The 25,637-nt window shown below is 43.2% G+C and overlaps 1 protein-coding gene across 1 annotated transcript in view; it reads left to right on the forward strand.

Moving 5' to 3' along the window:
- wdfy3 (WD repeat and FYVE domain containing 3) overlaps window positions 1-25,637 on the forward strand; it is a 118,565-nt gene that overhangs the window by 54,440 nt on the left and 38,488 nt on the right. Inside the window, exons 20-37 of the mRNA XM_071204336.1 lie at window positions 4,813-4,913; window positions 8,550-8,768; window positions 10,627-10,808; window positions 12,634-12,865; window positions 12,948-13,108; window positions 15,197-15,308; window positions 15,426-15,616; window positions 16,188-16,340; window positions 16,949-17,022; window positions 17,117-17,278; window positions 18,065-18,159; window positions 18,338-18,458; window positions 18,548-18,765; window positions 21,897-22,093; window positions 22,578-22,712; window positions 24,674-24,853; window positions 25,158-25,391; window positions 25,492-25,591. Of these exons, the coding sequence (XP_071060437.1) occupies window positions 4,813-4,913; window positions 8,550-8,768; window positions 10,627-10,808; window positions 12,634-12,865; window positions 12,948-13,108; window positions 15,197-15,308; window positions 15,426-15,616; window positions 16,188-16,340; window positions 16,949-17,022; window positions 17,117-17,278; window positions 18,065-18,159; window positions 18,338-18,458; window positions 18,548-18,765; window positions 21,897-22,093; window positions 22,578-22,712; window positions 24,674-24,853; window positions 25,158-25,391; window positions 25,492-25,591 (2,867 nt within the window). The remainder of the gene's footprint in view (window positions 1-4,812; window positions 4,914-8,549; window positions 8,769-10,626; window positions 10,809-12,633; window positions 12,866-12,947; window positions 13,109-15,196; window positions 15,309-15,425; window positions 15,617-16,187; window positions 16,341-16,948; window positions 17,023-17,116; window positions 17,279-18,064; window positions 18,160-18,337; window positions 18,459-18,547; window positions 18,766-21,896; window positions 22,094-22,577; window positions 22,713-24,673; window positions 24,854-25,157; window positions 25,392-25,491; window positions 25,592-25,637) is intronic.

Genomic DNA, 25,637 nt, shown 5'->3' on the forward strand with positions numbered 1-25,637 from the left:
GTCTCTGGGACACATCTCTCAGTCTTCATCAGTAAATGGATGATTGCCAAGCTTATCTCAGACCGAGTGGTTTTTGAGTCTGTCGATATTATGCCCCCCCCCCCCTCCCTCGGCCGGGAAACGCCTCCATTGGACTCCTTTGTTTACTTCCGTAACAAAGTCACATCACTATGTAATACCCGCGCTTCTATTGGCTAGTTCTCCAACACATTGTACGTGATGGGCTAAAGGGCGAGACAGCTTTAAGTGGTTGACCAATCACAACAGAGCCGGCCGTCAAACAAACCAGAGCAGACTGGGCTCTGTTTTCAGACAGAGGGTGAAAAGAGGTGCTGCAGCACAGGCCGTATGAGAAAAATAAAGAGCTTTATGAACATTAACATGTCACAGTAGAGGCACAACATTCAGGTTCAAAATATGAACCTGAACCGTATTTCCTGCTCCATCATTCGTCAGATTTCCTGTTTTCTTCTTTTTTTTACCCACAAGCACCCAGTTGACTCATCTCAGAATAGAACATGGAGTTTCTCCTGAAAACACAGCAGAGCAGCAGCACACTGGCAACCAGGCACTGGCCCACTTTACCTCAGCATCAACAGAGGACCCCCCCCCCCCCCCCCCACACACACAAACACACACGCACGCGCGCACACACACGCACACACACACACACACACACACACACACACACACACACACACACACACAAGCCCATACCCCTCCTTCCTCTCCCATCTGTCACCATGAAATATTGATGCCCCTGCTGCTATTAGGATTCGCACACAGGCACTCTCTCCTCTTACACACATGCACATATCCACTCTCCGTCATGCACAACATGCTTACACACACTCCGACACGCCACGGCACACTCAGCCAGTCAGCCATCTCGCAAGGCCCCCCCCCCATCCAGTTAGGGTGGAGGGGAAAAGACTCCTTTTTATGGGGGGACTGCATCTCATTCTGCCTGAAATCTTTTTTAAATTAGCATAGCAAGCCAGTGAACGCCCCGGAGTGTTTTTGTTGCTCAAGGTGATGACTATTGGGAAACTAAAACAGCATACACCTAGTCACTATGAAGCAGCAGCGTGGTATTATTGCTAGTTTGACAGACAGAGTGCCTGTCCTTGAAAATTGTCCTTGAACGCATCATTGAATCCCGGCCAGCTTCAGGGACGCTGTCCTGTAGTCAACCCTGACCTTAGACCTTCCTGTCCAGGTGGGGGAACAAAGAAAGCCAAAAAAACCTTATAAGTGGATTATATCTAGGGCTGTAACTTATTTACATTTTATAATTGAATTACTTAGTCATTGCATAAAAATAATTTAATCCATAATCCATCTTTTATTACACGTCATTCATAGAGCTCCATTTTAGTTTCCCAAAAAACACTGATAATATAAATGTTTCTAAAGCCCAGCTTTTGATCGCTTTAAATCTAGTGATGAAATGTTTTTACTTACTGTACATGCTAATTGGTTTGGTAAAGATGCCACATACAGGGTAAAGCAGTCTGGAAGTATTGAGAGAGATACAAACACATTGTTGGTATTTTGGTTATTATTTATTATTCGCTAAATGTTGTACTTAAAGCTGTTGACATGCTATAATTACACGGCTTATTCGAATGCTCGATTCTGAGCGACACTTTTGACATTTCAGAGGTTGTTAATTCTCGCTAACAGAGCGCTGCTAAGGAGGATCAAGGGAGGACTATGTGCAGTCATATCAATCCGTTGAGAGATGTCAGAAAACACCATGGAACACTTTTTGAATGTTCATTTGTATATTTGTGGAGAGCGCAAAACTCTGGATTCATAATGGCTAAAAGTAAAGAAAAGAAAAAAGAGAACAAGGGAAGGAAAGAGGTTGAAAGGTATGAAGGAAATTCTAATTCCCTTAAGAGAAACTGATAAATGATTAATGGAAAAGTTTGTCTTTTGTTATATTTAATAAAGTAATAAAGAAAGTCAATATACAATTGAAATCAATGCAGGAACAGAGCAACTTCAGCCTCGGAGGATAAAATGGCTTTGCACCCAGAACACAGCTTACAGTCACACTATATTGTAAAAAGCAACTGGTCCTTATCTAAACATCCCCACCATTAAACCATAAAACCCCCCAGTTATTAACCAGTTGACAAATCCACCTTTTGCCCTTCCTGAAATGTAAATCCTAAACATATGTCTCTGTTAAACACATAAAGGACTAACAATACTATTTAACCAATCGGAGTATAAGACATCATCTATAATTTGGCAGGAAGTGCCACCGTCATCTTAAGTTACGTTGCCTTCGCAGCAGTTGGTGCGCAGTGGAACAAACTATTTTTTATTTGCAACAGCAATATGATCATGTTGAATATAATACAATTATTTTAAATCAATATTGTGAATCAAGTCGTTGGTTCATTTAGTAGGTAGCCGTGGAATAAGTGGGATCATGTGCAGTGAACAGAGAACACTGTCATGGTGATCAGGTTCCCTTACATCATTTACCCACCCGTTATATGCTCTTTGTTGTGATAGTGTACCATGTCTGAGTTTTTAGCAAAAACAGGTATTTTGTCTGAGCTTTAGACTGAAGCCACACGAGAGCGGTAACGAACCGAATTCGATATCAAAAAAGTCTTCCGTCCACACGCAATAGACACCAGAAACGTGTCCGTTCACACGAGACCGCTCGAAGGTGCTGGAGACGCTGTAGTACATATGCCGGGCCTGTAAGTGACGCTGTACTTCTGCCACAAAATACACCAAAAGCAGCGAAGAAGACTTCCCGCGCATGGTTGCCATGGTTGCCCTTCTGTTTATTCTCCGCTGTGGACGCTCTGGCTCTTTTTCTCCCTCCCCGAGGCAAGCGTTTGCTCCTGCTGTAAATCTCTCCGGTAGTCCACCAGCAGATGACAAACACCCACCTCTCCGCCTCTTCCAAGGGACGAGGGAACCGTGAGGCAGTCGACATGTCCGTTAAAGTTTAAATCTTCCGGACAAAAGGTCTTCTTTTGTTATTTATTGAGCTTTCAAACAAATTGATAACGACTCTATATAAATAATATAAGAATAATAAATGGAGCCTCTCTTTTCCTCCCCCTCTCCTGACAGCCCAGCAGCTGATCTCTGAGCAGGAGATGTGGGGAGAGGCGGGGCTATTGCGTCATCCTTATCAGAAAATTATCGTATAGGGCGTAGACACGGAGCTGTTTGCCCCCCCCCAGAGCGTTGCGTCCCCAGATCTACCCACCTTGGGACCCGTTATCGTTATCTGCGTTTCCCTGTCGGCCTCGTGTGGTCGAACCGTCTATATGATAGAGAACCGTAGCGGATACGACCGTTACCGTTCTCGTGTGGCTGCAGCCTAAGTTAGAGGAGGACCCTGTATAATGCTAATTTTCTACCATTTCTACTCAATTATTGCTGCAGTTTGGCTTTCTCTGGCCTTGTGTGCTGTCTACGGACTCCTCTGTACATATTAAGCTATGTCATGTTTCAAATAAAATGCTCTCTGGTATCATTTTTTAACACTTGGTTGATATTCTTCAGCTATGTTGATTTCATTTGCATAAATATAAGAATACAGCATATTTAGTTAGCAAAACTGCTTGTCCCTTTTTTTCTTTATCAAATGACACTTTTGTGTGTTGGTTACATAACCCTCTACCAAAGATTGGCTCTTGCACACACTTCAGAGATCATTGTAATGGTCACTTTCATATGCTCTTTTCCCATAGAGATCTTCTCCCATAGAGAAGAGCATAAGAAAATCCAGGCCTTGCTCTTTTTTTCCGTTATAGTAGTAATTGGTTTGAGACGCACATATTTGATGGCGTATATTCAAAGAGTCATATCGCGATTGGGGGAGTTCATAGAGGAATGCTGAAACAATACACTGAAAAAACTGAAACGTTGACTTCAATTAAATGTTTTATGTCAACATGTTTCACATAGTTGAAAGCAATAATATGAAGTTTAAATACAAAAATATTCGGTTCAACTTAATATTATTGCTTTCGACTGACCTAATACAGTTAAGTGGAAGTGTCACGTCTGTCATCGAAGCTATCCTGCAGTGTGGTAAGGCTAGGCTGATTTCACCTCCTTACTTTCATACATTTTGAGGTATTTTTTGTATCTCTCCACAATAGGAAAAAGAAAACGGGTCCCCATGCTCATTTCCCAGAGCAGCAGTGTCTTCAGTGCTGCTTCAGGATGATTAGAGAGGGAACAAAGTAGCACCTTCACAGGGAGGCAGTGAGTCAGCAGAACACAAAGCCGACTCACAAGGACAATTCTCTGTAACTGTTGTCAGTCTTTGTCCACTGTAGAAGCCCTAGGAAAACTCAGACTTTATCAAACTAAAACATCATGTTAGCAGGATGCTTACTGGTGACCTTTCAACCTTTATTTAGCATTTCTTAGGCGGTCGTCATCCTATTTCTTTTCAGGTAATTCACATTATATTCAATAGCGGCACCTACTACTCATTGCAAGGAAATATGTCCGGCAGACTGAAAATCCGGCCTGAATGTACGCTTTCAGCCTACCTCTATCATGCATAATAAATCCTTGCGCATAAGCCAGTTGAGATTTCCATAATACAAAGCTCCTGTCTCCAGCGCTGAATTAGCACACTGTTCTTTGTAACCTCAGACTCTTCTTTGTAATAGTTTATCTCAGCGATGGAGCCAGACTGCAGCAGTAAATCTCTTTTACAACACTTGTAAGCTGACATCTTGTTTTGTGTGTGTGTGTTAAAGCTAATTTCACCAGATAAAAGTCATTCATCCGTCCTCTGTTGTCCCCACGCAGGTGCCTGTTTCTGCCCAGCCTAGCGCCCCACAACGCCCCCACCAACAACACCAACGCCTCAGGTGTCAGTGATGGAGCCGTGCTGAGCGGGATGGGTACAGGTAAAGACCCACCGAATTTTATTTCTGTTGCTTTTGATTAATCTGGTACACTGTTTACACACCTAGCCTCTACATTCAACTTTAGAATATAGAGACATATTTGCTGTGTCATCTCAACACCTGGGTACTATCTGGTTTTAGATTGGCTAGTTTTTTCTGAAATAACAAACTGCTGCTGTGTCCTGACAGGAAGTGACAAAGCCCAAAGGAATTGCACTGGCCGGTGAATAATATTGTTTCTTAGAGGCCAAACGGTGGTACTTCACTTCTGTTCTAGTTTGGGCCCAAGAATAAATGCTCCCATTGACTTACATTGGGAAAGAGGGCTCTGTAAATCAGCAAATCGTTTTTTCAGCTAAATAAGTTACTACCCAGTACAAACACCATTGCGGTCCTTATTTGAATCATTAGGGTCTAGAAGTTATACAATGTTGGAATCCAGAGTTTTTTCCCCCCTCTCCATTCATTTGACTGAACCAAGAACAGCAGATCGGAGGCAGGCTCAAGGAAAACTTAAGTGCACATGCTCTATTGGCCCTGATCTGGGTACTTTTTAAATCTCCAGTTCTCTTTTAAGCGCTTTGAGCACCAGGAAAAGCGCTTTATAAATGTAATGTAGTATTATTATTATTATTATTATTATTTATACATCCAGGGAGGTGACCAATGCCGCTTTTAGCTAGCTGTCTAGCATTGTTATCATTCAGGGTAGAATCTTTTCAGACTGCCCAATTACCCGATAAAATGATCAATAGGCGCGTTCACACTGCAGTACTTTTCCCACTTTAGTTCCGAAATGTTGCGTTCACACCAAAAAAATCCAGAACTAAAATTAGTTAATCAGAACCTTTTTACCCCCTTTTCTGTCCCTGCTAGAGAGCAGGGACTTTGGTGGGAGAAAAAGGTTCCTGTGTCTGATTGGCTGGGCGGATTGCAAACCACGCCCCGTAAAACTCCCAAAAAGTTTTGTTCTGCCGCCATTTTATTATCCTCTCATTAACATTATTAGCATTAGCATTAGCCCAGCGCACAAACGCAGAGAGACTAACTTATGGCAACACAAAATAAAACATGGGAGCGGTGGAGATGAGGAGGTGTCGGCGTTCTGACGATTTACTCTGAAGCCAGTTCCCAACTCCGAGGACTTCCGGCCGGGGACTTCGGGCGGCAGTATACGCCGTGAAGTTGTTTGCGGCCTGCCAGTAAACCCAAAGCAGAAGAAGAAGAAGAAGAAGAAGAAGTGACGTCAGCGGCTCAGATTAAACCTTTGTGGGGAAAGTACTGCGGTGTGAAAGCGCCTAATGGCTTCCTTTCTACACCAGTAAAGTGATATGTTTATTCAGCAGTGAAAAAAACCCCACATGTATAACTTTTATTTGTATAGTGGTGTGTTCACCAGACCAACCAACCGCTAGTCACACCATTTCTGTTGTGTTGCCACGATGGCGGTCGTTGAGGAGGCAAAGTGTCCTGCGTTCCACACTCACACCGACATTTAAAGTGGAGGGGAATTAAAAACTAAGTGTAGCCCCCTAAGCAAGTGTTGTGTGGCAAATACTTTGAAATACCTTTGCCCACACTTATTTCTGAAATAGGTTTATACTTAATTAAAGTGCATTATGAATCAAAATACATCCTTGCAGTCTTATGTTACACTTATGCAATAGGGAACTGATGAAGGCATTTTGAGTTAATATTAATAATTGATATATACTAATAAAGAACTGGCTTATCTATAGCCAGTTGAGTAGCACTTGAAATACTTGGCTCTATGAAACCTGATGTACTTATATGATTCTGTTTTCTTCAAGGTTGTGTCTTCCTGGTCGAATGTACTTATTGTAAGTCGCTTTGGATAAAAGCGTCAGCTAAATGCAATGTAATGTAATGTAATACATATTGGATCTGGCTTTTCTGTTTTTTTTATTCAATAAAGAAGTATTGGGCCATAAGAACATGTCTGTACTCAAGCAGGTTCCCTTTCCTGGAACTGAACACACTGAAACCCATACATCAAACCCACGAGGGATCTCTTTCTCTGAACACCTTGTTACCTCACTCACTCCTCATCCTGTTACCTTGTTGCATCTGCAGTGTCCCCTTTTGGTTTATCCCCGTGTTGTTTTTGATCTCTTCCTTTCTTCTTCTCGTGGCTCAGTGTTCTTTTTCAACCTCTCAGGATTTCTCCATCTCCCCCACACATATTGTATTTGTTCTGATGTTTTTTTTTGTAGTCCTCATCATTTGTGCAACCAAAAGAAAAACAACAACACCTTAAACCCAAACGCCCCAGCCGCAGACCTGAAGTTAAAATTAATCTGTGACGTTATGGTCGATTTTCTGGAGCCTCATTTAGTATTTATGAAGCACAGCTAGACCCCCCCCCCCCCCCTTCTCCTCCGCCTCCTCTTCGTCTATCTGCTCTCCATATTTCACACTTATCTCACCTCCTTCCCTACCTTCTCCTTCCTCCCGTCCTCTTATCTCTTCTCCCTGTCTCTCTTCTCTTCCTCTCTCGTCTTATCTCTCCTTTTATCCTCCCTTCTTCTCTCATCCATCTCCTCCTCCCTTCTCGTCTCATTTCCTCAGCTGCCCTCTCTCACCTCTCCTTCTTTCCCCTCCTCTTCTCCTCCACTCCTCTATTAATCGACCCCCCCCGCTCACGCACTCATACATTACTATCATTTGCTCCATCTGTTTACCTATTCATCCGCTCCCTCTGCACTCATCCCCCCCACACTCTCCTCCTCCTGTCTTCTCCGGCCAGTCACTATTTATAGACCTCGCTCTTTTCCTCCCTCATTTCTTCCCCGTCACTCACATCCTGCTTTTCTCCTTCCTTTTCATCCCCCACCTCCGTCTCCAACCCTCCATGATTTCTTTGTCTCTTCTTTACTTTTTTTTTTGTCTCTTTTCTCGCCTCCTTTGTTTCAATCCCCTTCGTCTTTTCTCTATCCCACTCCTATCTATCCCATATCCTTGGATGACATCCTATAGAAGTTCATTCATCAAAAATAGACCCAGTTTTCTCAGTCTCACTGAGCTCCACAACCATCTACTGACATACAGAACAAATATTCCCTTTGAACCAATCCACAGCCTCGCTTCACAAATCGGACGTAATGTTGGGTTTGTCCTCCTGTAAGGCCTTTTTTCTAAAATCTATCCTGGCTAGTTGTTGGCTGTGTGCCAATTTGAATTCGGTCCAGTGTTGGCAGGCACAGTGTTTCACAAATATCTAAATTAGGGTTGCACAATTATTGCAATATTTATCCAAATCACAATATGGTAAGTGCATTTTTCAAATCGCAGTAAGCTCAATATTAGGTAAAGGTTAAATAAATTAAATTAAACAAATGAAGTTAACTGGAAAGATTTATCTGCCTACAACGGTGTTCTAAAGACTAACCCTGCAGCACCTCTTTTCACCCTCTGTCTGAAACCAGAGCCCAGTCTGCTCTGATTGGTTAGCTGGCCGGCTCTGTGGTGATTGGTCAACCGATTAGAGATGACTCGCCCCCTATCACTGACAATGTGATGGAGCGCTAGCCAATAGAAGCGCGAGTTTTACATAACGATGAAGTCAGAACTTGTTATTAACCTCTTTTCCTCCATCTTTCCTTCTTTCTCCTCCAGGGGAGCGCTTGTTTCCTCCTCCGTCAGGCCTCAGCTACTCCACCTGGTTCTGCGTGGAGCGTTTCAGCGCCGCCCCTCACGCCCACCCGGTGCGCCTGCTGACGGTGGTGCGCCGGGCCACGTCCTCAGAGCAGCACTACGTGTGTTTGGCGGTGGTTCTGTCCACCAAGGACCGCTCGCTCACCGTCTCCACCAAGGAGGAGCTGCTGCAGTCATACTGTGAGTACAGCAGGAACACATCACATATGTCAGACAACAGGACAATGTGACCTTAGAAAAGAACGAACCAAGATATTAAGTATCAGTAATGTGTCCTCTGGTCAGAGATTTTATTAATAGAAAAACTTGCCTTTCATGAAGCATATTCAGACAGTAGCCTATACTGTACACCAACAATGAAAAAAGTGAGCACATACTACAGTATTAAAAATCTGATATCATATCTGAGATAACAGAAAATGCTTCGTTTTAGTTTAATAATTACAGTTTAGCTCACACACACTATTTTATGAACATATATGTTCAACTGCTGAATTAAAAAAAGAATAAATGAACGAAAGAAAGTGAAAACTATAAAGCAAATTCAGGCCGCAGGCGAATAGATTAACATTCAAAGTATTAGCCTCCAGAACAGTACAGCTTACAAGAGGAGTTATACATCTCCTCAAATACCTCCTGAAGAGAGGATGGTGGAAGCACGCCAATTATTTTTCCAGCCCTTTTTATCAAGCTCTGGAGTTGTGATTTAGATTTAACTGACAAGTTACCAAACCATGTTGTGATGCCATAACGAATAATAGACTCAATTGCTGCCCCGTAGAACATTAGCATGATGCATTTATCCACTCCATGAACCCTGAGCCGACGCAGAACATGCAGGCGCTGGCTTATCTTTGAGCATACCTGATCCACCTGATGGGCCCAGCCTAACTGAGCATCACAATAAATCCCCAAATATTCAAAACGTGAAACCTGCTCAACTCCCTCCCTGTTGAGAAGGCTGTGATCGCCTGCTGACTTGGGGTCAAAGATCATTTCCTTAGTTTTTTTAACATGTAACACCAGGTTGTGCGCCTCACACCACTTCACGACCGCTTCAATCTCAAGTTTATAAATAGAAATGTCTGAGTCTCTAGTCAGTAGACTAAGTATGGCTGTGTCATCAGAACACTTCATAATGTGGTTGTGTGTGTGCTGACTCCTACACTCATTTGTGTAGAGTGTGAAGAGAAGAGGAGAGCTACTGTAACGCAGCCTTGTGGTGCCCCTGTGCTTATGACCTGTGTGTCAGAGAGCGTCGAGTTCACTTTCACCTGCTGCTGTCTTTCAGTTAGGAAGGAGTGATACCATCTGATTAAGTAGGTTCACATCCATCTGTTTGAGCTTCTTTAACATCATTTGGGGAAGAATAGTATTAAAAACTGAGCTAAAGTCCATGAACATTAATCTAGCATAAGCTAAAGGATTTTCCAGGTGTTTTAGAATAAAGTGAGTTGGAGAGGTCAGAGCATCATCTGTACCTCTACCATCGCTGTACGCAAACTGGTGGGGTCCAAGAGGTGTTACACCTCAGTTCGCAAGTTCCCTACAATGATCCCTTCTAGTGACTTCATAACTATCGAGGTCAAAGCCACTGGTCTGAAGTCGTTGTTGTCATGTGGGCGAAAAAGAGGTTCTTAAAAGAGGTTGCATTGAACAGAATTCTGCACACATCTGTACATGATTGAGCAAACCTAATCGCAGAGAAGCCCTGATAGAAACGCATCATGGAACCTTTCCTTTGCTAAGTTTGACCTGAACACAATTCACAACTGTGTTGCATAATTGCCAACATATTTTGTGTATTGTAACATTTTAAAAGATGTGTCAAAAAGGCAGAATGTTAATAATTTAGTGTATAGCTTCCCTCCCAATTGTTCCTTCACACAGGTTTCCCTTCTGAATGTGTGGACGGACTTTCTGCATATCTATAAATCACTGCCTTGTGGGATTGCACTCAGTTACCCAGAGGTCATGTTTTGACGTCTGACTCATCGATTCCCCCCCCCCCCCACTCCTCCCTCCCCCCGTCAAGCAGCGGACGAGTCGAGTGAAGAAGCCGCCTTCTATGAGATCCTGCCCTGCTGCGCCCGCTTCCGCTGCGGAGAGCTGATCGCAGAGGGCCAGTGGCACCACCTGGTGCTCGTCATGAGCAAAGGCATGCTGAAGAACAGCATGGCCACTCTGTACCTGGACGGACAGCTGATCAGCACTGTCAAGGTAAACTCATTGGCTCAATCATGTCATATAGTAAAGTGTACTCAGTACTCAGGAGTTTGCACGGGGAAATATTGTTTAGAATCAGTACAAGTACACATACAGGGAATTTGGAACGGTGCAAAATGGTGAATCAATTAGAATCAAATATAATTAGTTTATTGTTATTTTAACATCATGTTAAGAAAGTAATCCTGACAGTCCATTTTCAATGATCAAGCAAGCAATACAAATAAATAATAATATTATGTATACAGTACACACACATAATGCATACATATATAGATACACATATAAATAAATACACACAAATTACAATTTAAAACGACGGGAAGTGGGATTAAGCATTGCTGACTTAAAAATACAGGAGTAAAATTAATAAATAATAAAGTGTGTATGAAAAATTAAGTTATAAAAAAGGAAAACATATATAATTATTTTAATTTAAAATAATTGACATAAGAATAAGGCATTTACTCTGAGAATCAATATCATATTTCAGAATTAAAAGTGGCCGAGCTTTGTAGTCATCAAAGAGGAAGCAACCTAGCAGAAATGTACAACATATACCTATCTATAGGTAAATAAATAATAGTTTATCACTAAAACCTAATTTCCTAACAATGACATTAAATAATAACACAGACATGATCAAATCAACCCATAGTCATAGTTAAGAAAATGAATAAAAGCATAGGTTATTTTGAATAAACAGCATTGCACAAACAACAACAATAAAATACAAACCAATACAAAGTGTATTGCCGGGCAAAAGCAAGTCAAAAACCCCGAGATATTCTCTTTAAATATTAAGATGGATAAGAAGCAAAGATTTTGACAATCTGAAACAAGCATATTTGTTTATTTTTGTTTTATAAATGTATATTTTGTATTTAGTTATCCATATTTTATTTCAGTTGACTAACTGTTTTTCATTGGTACAGTACTATATGTTCAGAATCTGAAGGCGCATAGATAGAATAATAAAGGGAAGATATTGGTTGCTTGTACAATTAGCTAAACAGAGCGTTATGTCGGTTCAGAAGATGCACAGAAACCCATTGTCTAACTGAGGCCTCTCAGCCAGCCAGTCGGTGCGCTGTGATGTGGCGGCTTGTGGTTTGGTGACTTCAGATTCTCCTGAGATTAGAGTTCAGAGCGGGGGAACGGCGCAGCAGACCACAAGCCTCAGCCTCCTCTCCGCACGGCTTCATTTCCTGCCCAGCTCCTCAAACAGGAAACAGCCAGCCGCTCATATGCCTGTCATGCGTCTGTGTGCATGTGACACCTTGTGGCAGTGTTTTAGGGAGAACAAATCCTCTCTTAGAATCCCTCTGGTGCTCTTCAGCTACTCAATAAAAAGGCCCGATTATGCTTTTTTGGGCTATATCGACTTGTATAGAGTTGTTTGCTTATACATGGTCTGCACAGGCTACAATCCCAACATATTAGCTAGATAAAGTATCTTTGAGTTTCTTGAAAAGCGCTTGTGAGAGTGCTCTGCTCACCCAGGGGGAAAAACGATAGGAGATGAGGGATGTTTGTACAAAAGGGTTTAATCAGCCGCAAACGAAAAATGAGGGGCAACATAAAACAGTGCACAATAAAACAAAGTCCACACGATAGGGCTTCTCAGGGCTGCGTTAGCTCCTCCAGGACCCAGCCTACTGTAAGAGACCAGCACCAGGTTACCAACATGCTTTATTTAGTGAGCCACCCCATCACTCCAGCAGCCGGCTCTTTAACCACGCTCTGCTGCCGCAGCGCTCTATAAATGAAATGTATCATTATATTATGATGATTAAAAACAAGCTTCTCTCTCTTCCAGCTGCACTATGTCCACAGTGCTCCGGGAGGCTCTGGCTCCACCAACCCCCCCGTGCTGAGCACCGTGTACGGGTACGTGGGCACGCCCCCGGCCCAGAGACAGCTCTCCAGCCTGGTGTGGCGTCTGGGGCCCAGCCACTTCCTGGAGGAGGTGCTGCCGGCCACCAGCGTCGCTGCCATCTTTGAACTGGGACCCATCTACGTGGGCAGCTTCCAGGCCGTCTACCTGCCCTGTGAGTGGCCTTCAAAGTGTCACTCTTATTCCTTTCAGTTCACCGAATGCTCTGTTTATCATTTCATATTTTATTTCCCAAGGTAAAGACTCGAAGACGGAGGTAGCCCCCGCATCCCCGGTAGCGTTGGTACCAGAGGAGAAGGTGTCCTTCAGTCTGTACGCGCTCTCGGTCTCCACTCTCACCGTGGCCAAGATCAGGAAAGTCTACAACAAACTGGACAGCAAGGCCATCGCCAAACAGGTCAGACCGCCCGCTGCTCGGCAGGTTGAAAAAACTCACCGTGCTGGAATTGTATTATTCTAAAGCCACTATTTGTACAACCACATCTCTGAGATGCATTGGAGCATTTCCCACCTGAACACAGCTGCACAGTGGCTTCAGGTGGAAAGTCCTTGTCTGGGCTGGATTATAGGTCAGGGTCTCTTCACCAAAACAGCTGCAGTTATTACAGGATCAAAAAGAAAATAATAACTGGAGCTACTGAGAGTTTTATGTGCAAAACAACTTTATTCTTAAAAAGAAAAAGAGAATATAAGCCAGTGTCACCGGCCACCTCGTGTACTACAGAAGTCCCTTCGCTGCAACATCTGTCATCAATGTCTTCATGTACAAACATTCAAAACTAATTCAGACTGAAGTCAGAATGAGTAAATCTGGCGTCCGAATTGTGCCCGGGTTATTAAGTACTTTCACATAATAAAAAAACCCACATTTAAATACACACAGAAAATGAATTGGACTAAACACCAGCCACTAAACACATAGAACGCAGAGAGTTAAACAAACAAAGGTAATGAAACATATTATAAAGTGAGAACAAATGTGTCATGTGATTGAAAAGAGCAGACGGAGTTGCAGCCCTGACCTCCTCAGGCAGGTCGTTCCAAAGTGAGGATTCCTGACAGCGAAGTGTTTGGATGGACCAGGGCGAAGGGACATAAGGCAATGAAAGGTCAGATAAATAACGTGGGGCGAGGCCTCTCAGGGCCCAGTCAGTAAGCAATAAGATCTTAAGATGGATTCTAAAGGTGGCCAGTTCAAGGAAGCCAGGATCGGTGTGAGGTGGTCACTTTGACTAGCCTGAGGTCATTCCTAGAATCAGAGTTGTGGAAGAACTGGAGGCAGAAGAGAGTTCTTCAGGGAGGAAGCAGGGAGGAGCAGATCCCAGTTATCTGATCCACTGGGGAGGAAAAACAGTTTCAAGGTGTTTCACATTCAGGCGTTTCGAGCAGAGTGAAAGACAGGATTCACGGTTAAACATCAAGACAAAATAGAATTTAAATAATAATAATAATAATAATAATTCAAAAAAGTGATAAAGTAACTGAAACAGGATATCACAGTAAAATGTTGAGCGTTTGAATGGACATATATAGATATTTGGATTGTTATCTGGCCTTTACTCCATTGTGTCATGACATAAAGCACTTGTATTAGAAAAGGTCCCTTCTACAAAGTGATTCTAATGTATTGAAATGATGGGGACATGTTGCATTGGTGTTAGTAATCTAACTATTCAGTACCATTCAAGCGATAACTGTGAATACTTAAATATGTCGTTTTGCAGATTTTCTTTGGTTTAAACTTTGGTTAAAATTCAAATGTTTGTTTGAAAAGCCGATTGACTTTTTCTTCTATGTATGTTTCTACTGCTCACTCACTATTTATAAATAGTTTGTACACACACAAATAAATGTACAAGTCAAACACACCCAGAACATTTGCAGCCAATCGACTTGCATGAATGTTCATTCAACGATATTACAGTGACTAACACACCATCTTATTATGCGTGTGTTACCGCTCCAAATGAGCTCCCTCCTCCGCGCTTATCTCTTTTCCCCACCTGTCGACTTATTTCCCAGGATGCTCCTCTCTCCCTGCCTCGGCCCACGGCAGCTCACAAAAAACAGCAAAAAAGTGCAGAGGCAGCATTTCAGCTGCCGCAGAGACTTGTATTATAACAGGAAGAGAGCGGTTATAGCACTGAAATACACGAGTGTTTTGTTTGAAAAGCTGTCGTCACCAGGTCCATTAAAACGTGGGCAAAATGCCATATTACATTTTTCACAGTTTTTCTTTTCTTGCTTTGAAAGAAGCCCCATTGTTATACCTTTCCTTGTAGTGTGTTATATAGGTTTTTGTGTTTGTAAATGTTCTGCAAAGACTAAGATCCCAAAGTGTGTGTGTGTGTGTGTGTGTGTGTGTGTGTGTGTGTGTGTGTGTGTGTGTGTGTGTGTGTGTGTGTGTGTGTGTGTGTGTGTGTGTGTGTGTGTGTGTGTGTGTGTGTGTGTGTGTGTGTGTGTTTTCAATGTGTTCCCTCTGCAGCTCACTGTGTCCTCTCATGAAAACGCCACCCCTGTCAAATTGATCCATAACGCCGCCGGCCATCTCAACGGACCAGCACGTACCATCGGAGCGGCCGTCATCGGATACTTGGGTAAACCATAATATCATGAAGAAATACACATTTTCTTTTGCAGGTCAGAAGCTCCTGGATGTGAAACGTACGCGTTAGATCTGCAGCGTTTCTGAAGAAAAACACACTTTTTTTCAGGCGTCCGTGCCTTCGTGGCCAAACCCGTGGCCACCAACCTGCAATATGTTGGTGGGGCGGCAGCCATCTTGGGCTTGGTTGCCATGGCGTCAGATGTGGAAGGGCTGTATGCAGCTGTCAAAGCTTTGGTGTGTGTTGTAAAGAGCAACCCCCTGGCCTGCAAGGAGATGGAGCGCATCAAAGGCTACCAGGTGAGATGCAAGTTTAACAAAGTACTGATATTTTTAGTTTGAAATCCTTCCTATTACCAATGCTCTCATTCATATAATTCGTTCTCACTATGGGATGCACCGCCCTACGTATCCCAGAGTGCGATGTCTCCCTTGTGCGACTCTCAGAACCTACAGTCTTTTTTCATTGACTTAGTTTGTCATGTCATCTGTTAAAAATTCAAACTATATTTTTGAGAAACAGAATCAATTAAACAAGACAAAGCAACATGACCGTGCTTTTAATCTGAAAGGAGTTTTTTTAGCATTTTTTTTTTCATTTTACGTGAAAGAAATAAAAAATGTAATAAAATGACCAGTTTTGAAATGTACAACATTCTCAGTTTAAGTGATATTTATATTTCCATGTAGTCGCTGATTTGTTTCCTTAACTTCGGCTAATTTGTTGTTCTTGATAAATATGTTCCACGATGGCTGTGATCTTGAACTAACTGCTGCATGCACACTCAAAGTACAGACGTGTCACGTGGCATTGTAAGCAAATAGACTGGCCTAAAATAATTCTTGCCATTTCATTTGGTGTCTTTTGCAGCTGCTGGCTATGCTGCTGAAGAAGAAGCGCTCGCTGCTCAACAGCCACATCCTCCACCTCACCTTCTCTCTGGTGGGAACCGTGGACAGCGGCCACGAGACCTCCATCATTCCCAACTCCACCGCTTTCCAGGACCTGCTCTGTGACTTCGAGGTGAGGCAAAGGGATCCACCGATACAATTACCAAACTCACCAAATATATTTAGACTCTTCAGCGTTTCTGCAGCTCTATAAAATCACTCGGATGTCACAACGCCTGATCCCGAGGTAATCTTGGATTCATCTAAAAAAACGGGTGTTTTGGTCATTTGGGGGTTTTGGTTGATTTTAAACAAAGCTTTCAGAATATTACACTTTTATATGCGGACGATAAATACATTTTCTAATCTTTTTAAGACAGGGTGTCAACTTCAGCGACCACCGTCTCACTCTGGTCAGCGCCGCTACCCCTCCCTCCTTACGGCTTCATAACATAATGACTGACGTGTCCCACACTTTGTCTAATTGCTGATCCCTCTTTTGCAAGGATCATCGTGAATTATAAGTTGTAATACATTAACATTTTTTTATATTGAAATTAATAAATATTAGAAGTTAAAGTCAAATATCAACAAGAAAAAGAAAAAAAAAGAATTCTAGTTTAAAAGGGTTTGGCTGCTGAGGGTGCAGTAAGTCCAGTTCAGAGTACGCTGTGAGGGAGGAGTGCATAGTTCATGGCAGGGATGTGTTTGTGTCTCACTCGGCTCCTTTTCTCTCCTCAGGTGTGGCTCCACGCTCCCTACGAGCTCCATCTCTCTCTCTTTGAGCATTTCATCGAACTGCTGACAGAGTCCAGGCAAGTGCCCAAACTCTTTTTGTTTGTGACTTACATTTCAGCACAGAAGCGAACATCAGCTGTAACTGTGTTCACCACCTTCTCTATCTAACAGCGAGGCAGCTAAGAATGCCAAACTGCTCAGGGAGTTCCAGCTGGTCCCCCGGCTGCTGCTGACCCTGAGGGACGCCTCCCTGTCCCAGCCCACCGTAGCTGCCATCAGCAACGTGCTCAGCCTGCTGCTGCAGGGCTTCCCCAACCAGTACGATCTGCTGAGGTCAGATATACCTATACATGGAATAACCTTCTTATCGGTGCTGGGGTGGTTTTCAAACAACGTAATGCAGTACACATCACTAGTAATGCCGTACTTTACTAAATCACTCACTGCTGAAAGTGATTACTAGTTAGATTACTTTTGGATTACTCTGAGTAATCACCTGATCTCATGGATGCCCTGATCAGCACAAATCCTTCATCTAATTATGCAATTACTGCTGTTATCAACAGTAACGTGATACTTTACTGTGTTACAAACCTAACCCTCTTTCTTTTACATCTTAGTCAAGCATGATAAAGTCACAACGGGATATTCAAGTTGTTCGTAAAGGCACAAATCATCACAGCAAAAGCTTTGCTTGGGCCTTGCACTTGGTCAACCACTGACCACAGAAGGGAACACATTTACACAATACAGAGTGACACCACATTACTCACCAAGCAGACATTTATTTTATTTTTATGTGGAAAAAGTCTGCTTCCCACTTGATGCTAATAAGCTAGTTTCTTGTTCAAATCAGGCAAGCTACAGAATACCAAGAAAATGATTGTTCTAAATATGGTTTATCACAAATGTCTGTGTGCCACAGGTATCTGACATATATTATTGGGATTTGACTTAGTATCTAACCTCATGTAGATCATAGCATTAAAGTGCACAATTTCAAAAAATTATAATAATAATTGTAAAACACATTTTATTTAGATTATTCTCAATGCTTGTCTTAAAAACTGTCTAAAGCAAAAACACAAAGCAACTTAGCACTTTTGTTTCCCCTCCCAGGTTTGGCCAGTTCATCTCTTCTACTCTTCCCACATTTGCTGTATGTGAGAAGTTTGTCGTCATGGAAATCAATAATGATGAAAAGATAGACGGAGGTAAGGAAAAATGAAAGGCAATAACATCCTTGTTGAGGTGGCCAAATCCTGTTTCATGCAAGAGCAGATATTAGGAACCACATTTGGCAAATCAAATAGATTTTTTAGCCTGCTTATGGTTGAGGAATTCTCTCGCTGATACGTCTCCTCCCTTCTGAAAACGTCTATATGTCTCCAGGTAACGACGATGATTTCGGTGGTCTCCTGTCAGCCAACATTATTCTGCTGAGAAACCGACTGCTTGAGAACCTGCTCAGACTGCTCTTCACCACCAAAGAGAAGTGCACTGTCAACGCCCAGTAAGTACCGCTAACAGTCCACCGTGATGCTTGGAAAAGGTGTATTGTTCCGTCAGCTGACCACATGTGCTCTCTTTCTTCCCCGACAGGGCTTGTGAGGAGCTGGTGCGGACGCTGGGCTTTGACTGGCTCCTGATGTTCATGGAGGAACACCTTCACTCGAGCTCGGTCACGGCGGCTCTGTGGATCCTGGTGGTGCTGCTCTCCAACCAGTCCATCCTCAACCGCTTCAAAGAGGGCCTGTGTGGGGGCGGCTGGCTCGACCACACCGACATCGTCCTGACCAATAAGATCGGCTCAGTGCTGGGTGAGTGAGGGCACGAGACTGAGGCGGCTTCCCGACCTCAATGGCGACACAGTTTATCGAACACATTACTAACTCTGAAGTTGGATTTATGAACGGAGGAGGTGTGCTTGATTTACCCTAAAGTGGCTCTATTATGCTTTTTGGGGTTTGGTCTTTCCTGCAGTGTGTTCTATAGGTACTGTACAATGAAACGCCTCCATTGGACTCCTTTTGTTAACTTCCGTAATATAATGACATCACTATGTAACAGTGCTTCTATTGGCTAGCGCTCCAACACATTGTACGTGACATCTCTAAGTGGTTAACCAATCAGAACAGAGGCAGCCAGCTAACCAATCAGAGCAGACTGGGCTCTGGTATGAGAACAATAAAGAGCATTTTGAACTTTAAAGCACCGCAGAGGCACTAAATACAAATATGAACCAGGGTTTCCGTTAGCCGGTTTTTAGCTGGTAAAATTTATAAAAAACCGGTAAATTCAAAACCTGACGGTCAAAATGTCTGGTAATAATTAGGGAGGCTCCGATCGATCGGCCGCCGGTCATTATCGGCCGATATTCACTCTTAATAGTTTGATCGGTGCTCTCTATAAAGGCCGATCAGGAGAGCTGGATCTGATCGATATGGACATAAACGCGAGTGAAGTGTAACCGGACGCGAGAGAGATCAGATCAGCTGCTGAGTCTGACCGAGACACGCAGCTCTGCAGGATCACCTGAAGCCCCGCCCTCTGTTTAGCGAGCTGCAGGAGCTGCATGAGAAACTGACGTGCTGTCAGGAGAGAGAGAGAGAGAGGGGAAAAGAGAGGATCCGTTTCTCCCGTGTTATTATTCAAAGTTGATGTAAACTTCTGAATAATGTACGTTATCTACTACAAGTGGTTTGTTTGAATGTAATAATTATGTTGTTTGTTGTTTGTGGAATCATTTATTGAAAAATGAATCTGAATTTTTCGATCTGTTACGATTATAAACTGAAGCAATATAAAAATGAGCCCCGTGAACTGAGTTTTAAACTGAAGCATATCTGCTCATAGTCCGGTAATTACATGCTAACGGAAACTCTGCTACACAACTATTATTATTATTATTGAAATATGACCGGTAAGTTTCAAATTAGTCCGGTAAAATGAATTCTGCCCGGACATTTGACCGGCGAGAAAAAATCCTAGCGGAAACCCTGATATGAACATGAGCATAACAGGGCCCCTTTAATTGATGCCATAATGTCGAGACACTTGAGCATGTTCTCATCATAAGGGACAGTTTCCACATAGCGCCTTTTTCTCAGGGCTCACATCTCTTTAAATTGTTTTAAATGTGGAGGGATCAAAAGCCCTCACATTTTCACATCGCTGTAGACATTGGATGTTGTTTTTGACTGTGTCACTGTATCATAGAAATACCATAAGGCCCGTTTCTATGAGCGGACCGAGCAGCCGGACAGACCCGGAATGTTGCCGACAGTGAGTGTGTGCCTTAAGTCTCTGATTTCGTCTGAATCTCGTCGTCCTCGCTCTCCTGCTGTCAGATCAAGTGTTGACAAGCTCAATTGTACAAAGTATGAGAGAAAGCATCTTGCAAGAGTTGTTGCGGTGAAAAAAGTCTGCAAACAAATATAAAGAAGCACAAACGGTTAATGAATCCAAGGAGGCGAAGCTTGACCTAGTTGTAGAGATATTGTCGTCATAGGAGCAATACAAAAAGTGCTGGGAGTTTATCTTTGATGAAAGGCCCGACGGATGCTCTCCCTCGTGCCTCTTTGGCAGAATAAGGCGCTCTGTGGACACGGGGCCCGATGTCAGAAAGAAGCATGCGGTAATAATGTGCACTGTAAATACAGTATGTTGTAATATGGCTCAGCAGACGCCTCTCCTCACTCTGGCAATGCTTTCCGTCGGAGTTGGCCTTCGCTCAGTAAACAGAAAGCTGCGCAGTTTGTGCGCCTCACAGCCAAGGGTTCGTCTTCTCATTTTTTTGCCGCCCCCCCCCCGCCCACGCAATCCCTGCTACTGGCGCTGCGACTGTAGTCCTACCTGAGCTCAATGCTTCCCAGCCTGGTCACTTTTAACTTAACTTTAACTTGACTTTAGGCACTGCTATCCTTAAATTCTTTCCTATTTAAGACAAAAATGCACTCACAAATGTGCATTCCACTTTGACTAATCTTCATCTTAGCGGCATCAGGTTGAGAAGCATTGATTTGGCTTGTAAAAACCTTGCTAAGTAGTGCCATGGCCTTACAGAATCACCACTGCTGTAGCATCACAATGCGTGCTGTCAGGTTGAAGCCCTTACTGTCGATTTGATTTGATCCGTAGTCCAGCTCAACCAAGTCCTTGTCTTTTGAGTTATGTTGCTGTTACTCAGGTTAACTCCTGCCTGATGAGTTAGATTCAGTTAGATACGGTGGTCGTCAAGGGCAACCGCGCCACAACGGCCAAAAACACTTCAATTTGGAGAATCGCACTGCAGTTTTAAAACGAGGCAAATAAAAAACACAAATGTGCCGAAACACATGAAAAAGAGGGAACATCTTCACCGACTCCACAAAACACGCGCTACTAAAAGCGCTGCATAAACACAACGCTGCAAAAAGCTCAAAGCACAAAGGAAACGGGGACACTTGAAGGTGATGCTCTGCTTATAGCAGATCTTCAATACTATCGGAAGGAATCATGTGATCACATTGTTAAAAGATGATGACAAAATTAACATTGTCGGTACGTTTCCAGTGACAATGACGGTTGGCAACTTTATAATCCCAGAACGCCAACAGGTGCTCCGGTCCCAGCTGTGTGCATCCCTTTTTAGTGTCCCCGTCTCCATTGTGTGCGCTTCTTGCAGCGTTTCTTCATTTGCATGTTTTGTGTTTTTTTTATTGACATGGTTTTTGAAAGTGCAGCGCGTTTCTACCAATGGAAGTTTTTTCTGCCGATTTGCACGGGTTGGCCACCTTAGACAGCGGATCCTGGGTCATTACTGTGGCCCCCCCTACTTGATAAACCTGCCCCCAACAGCTGTATTCAGAGCAGCAGAGATCCCTTAGACAGAAGGCGTATGTCACCTACCGACATGTTCAATATGCTTAACTTGTACCCTCTTCACTCTCCGTCCTCTCCCACTTTTCAGGCTTCAACGTGGGCCGCAGTGCCGGCGGGCGCTCCACGGTGCGGGAGATCAACCGGGACGCGTGCCACTTCCCCGGCCTGCCCGTGCTGCAGACGCTGCTGCCCAAACACACCAACGTGCCGGAGCTCTACTTCCTGCTCATGGCGCTGTTCCTGCAGCAGCCCGTCACCGAGCTGCCGGACAGCCTGCAGGTGCATGTCAGTATGCCCGACCTTTTTATTTTTCTAATTATACGGAATTGTACTCAAACAAATGAATGCATTGTCCCCTAACTAATATCCTTGACTTGCCTCATTGCACATTATCCCTTCCATGTACTCTCTGTTTAGTGTCTGGGCCGACATTCCAAAGCTTCGGATACACTGTAAACACTGGAACGTTGACTTTAGTTAAATGTATTCTGTCAACAAATGTCGGTTAATTAAGTTAGTTGAAAGCAATAATATGACGTTGAACTTAATGATTTATTGAAACACTAAAATGTTGTTTTATTTCAACTTAATATTATTGCTTTCAACTCACCTCATGTGGTTATGTGAAATCTGTTGAAATAACATTTGATTAATGTCCACGTTTCAGTTTGTTCAGTTTATGGTGGTGTCCCATTTCACATATCTATTATGATTGTACTTGTATTTTCAATCTGTTGGTGAGGGTGTGTCTTTCTGTATTTCCTGTCAGTTTGACCTGGACTCCCTCTGGACGTTCATTTTTGGCATACCAGCCTCGAGTGGGACAGTGGTGGGCTCCATCCACAACGTGTACACCGAGGCCGCCTTCCTGCTGCTGGCCATGCTGCGCAGCATGCTCAACCTGGTGAGGAACACCCTCCAGCCTACACTACACTCACTTACACTAAGATCATTGTAGTGCAGTGGCGAACCGTCAGGGCCTTCAAGGCATTCAGAGAATACCCTGGAACACTCAGATAAAACAAACAAAAAATCGATTTAATTATATAAATAAAATGTATATAAAATGAATAAATGAGAATGGTATCTGTGTTGTTGATCTGTAATATCAGTGTTACGTTGATTTGTTTGTCCTTCTCGGACCATGCACTACGCATTTCAGTGGTTTTGTGTTAGAAAAGAAAGCAACCAATCAGATCTTGTTCTGGGTCTCTGGGTAGAACATCCTTCAACAAGGTATTCTACATCCTTGATAGGATGCCCTGGCCGTTGCACTGAATGAGAGCGTACGTTTGGACTGACAGTTTGATCAACCAATCATATATTGATTTGTAGCTAATGGGCGTATTCTTTCAGAGTTCCCCTCGGTTCCAGGGTGTTCTAGAAGGCCCGCTAGTTAACTGGCTCGAGACAGAGGATCTAGATGACTGCGACAAAGCAATTCATGCCGTTTTATTGTTTTTAACGTTGAAATGACAAGTGCAACAGGTGAAGATGAAGTTGTTGCGGAGTTGTTGTGAGTACCCTTTTGAAGACGACAATTCAGTGAAAAGAGTGTCATACTGGAAGTCATTTTGTTGGGGAATAATTTGCTTAGGTATTCAACCTTTGACACAGTTCATCATTTTCTCTTCTCACTGTCTCCTTTCCCACGGCACAGGTCTATGGCCTTGGGTATTGCTGCTATCTCTCTTAAGGAGGGGCAGCTTGGGCGCATTGTTGTTGCCAGTCTATGACCGAGCACAAGCCGCCATGACATCTAGAAGCCCTTCTTTTTAGGAACGTAGGTTCCCTGGCGCACATTATTTTCTATGGACGACAGCAGTTAGATTCAGGGTCCATATTTGTTTGTCTCGCTGATAAAGAATGTTGATTATTACACTCCAAACTAGTTAAAACCTGGAACTACAGAAGAGTTCTTGAGAATAGATTGTGGCATCTCAACCGTGTGGTCAGACCGTGGCCCGTGACATGTCTTGTGAATCCTCCGGCCCAAGCTCCAAATAAACCGTCAGTGTTTGCCATCAAAGCTCCAGCTCTCCTCGTGTCTCTCTGAGTTCTGACTCCAATTGCTTCAGAAGTTTCCCCCACCATTTTAATATCCATGTTATTGCCATTTTCAAAAATAACTATAATTATCCTAATAACATATACATTGCAATCAAAAACAATACATTACACACTTGCATAATGTATGTAAATACTGTCCTATGTTCACATCTATTTTCCTGTTTTCCTAGAAAGTTGGTCTAATACAGTGCATTCCTACTTATTCTGTATAATTTATATAATGTATTGTATAGATGTATCTTTCTATTGTTGGGTTAGGGTTAGTCAATTATATGCATACAATTTATGTTTATTTTTTACTTTCTATTTAATTGTATTTAATTATACATCTCACTCTCGTTAAGATGGTGCTAACAGTTGAACGAAAGTGCAGGAAATTATATTTCATTTCAGGATTATTATTCCAATGACATATTTAAGAGACATATGTACACGTCTTTTTGGTAATTAAATCCAACACTCCTCGGCAAAGCAGATAACATGTCAGTCTATTAGTCACTTTTAAGTGGTGATTTCCCAACAGTCCCCGCCTGGATTCTTTAAAAGCATGATTTTAAGCTCCAGTAATCCAGCGAAAATGACTCGACACACACCTGGGAGCTTTTCAGTGGCTCTCGCAGTGCTCTCTGCTGAGAAGCTACACTCGACCTCCTGGGAAATTAGAGCCACAGGCTGCTACTGAACAAGTTCACTTAAATCCTCCAAACCAGTCCAAGATTGAAAAACCAGCACTTTCATTGCTTCTAGATATGAAGCTTGAATAAACAGTTTGTTTTCCTTTGCGTCTCTTTCCAGCCGTGGCAGTCAGAGGAGGAAGGCTCCTGGCTGCGGGAGTACCCGGTCACCCTCATGCAGTTCTTTAGGTATCTTTACCACAACTTGACCGACCTGGCGTCCATGTGGCACAGTGCTGAGTTCCTCTGTGCCCTGGCAGCGACTGTCTTCCCCTTCAACATCAGACCCTACTCCGAGATGGTAAGGCTCTACAATTGTTTTCAGAAGCCATAGAGTGGTGGAAGTAAGCCTCACAAGTCTCCCTTTTTTAAATTCAATTAAAAAAAGAATGGGAGTTTTCTATTGGAATTTCGAATATGCCAGAAAATCAAACGTAGACACACGTTTATGATCAGTTTTGTTTAGCAGGACAGCAAGTTATAAATAAATGTTAAAAATCACCCCAATCTTTAACAAGCTGTAATAAAGTGTCATGTGTATCGTGCGTGGTCCTGTTTTTAAAATAAAATCTTGATAAATGCTCTTCACCCGCCTTCTGTTCCAGGTCACTGATTTGGACGACGAGGCGGGGTCTCCCGCAGAGGAGTTCAAGGCCTTTGCCGGGGACTCCGGTATGAACCGCAGCCAGTCTGAATACTGTAACGTGGGCTCCAAGACGTCTCTCACCAACCACCCTGCCAAAAAGTACGTCTTTGACTTCATGAGGGTCCTGATCATGGACAACCTCTGCATGACCCCAGCCAGCAAGCAGACGCCCATCATCGACCTGCTGCTTGAGGTGAGGCCGCACCGTCCATAACTTAAATTCAACAAACATTTCCTTCCCATCATAATTCTTAGTTTATTAATGGTTGCAAATGTGTGTTTTGTGCTGCCAGGCCTCCCCAGAGCGCTCCACCAGAACCCAGCAGAAAGAGTTTCAGTCCAACATCCTGGACGGCGTCATGGAGCATCTTCTGGCTGCTGATGTGCTGCTAGGTAAGGCCCTTTTTCTTTTCCTCACCACTCTTTCTTCTTGTACTTA

Source organism: Pseudochaenichthys georgianus, chromosome 9 (assembly GCF_902827115.2).
Source record: "Pseudochaenichthys georgianus chromosome 9, fPseGeo1.2, whole genome shotgun sequence".
Taxonomy (NCBI): domain Eukaryota; kingdom Metazoa; phylum Chordata; class Actinopteri; order Perciformes; family Channichthyidae; genus Pseudochaenichthys; species Pseudochaenichthys georgianus.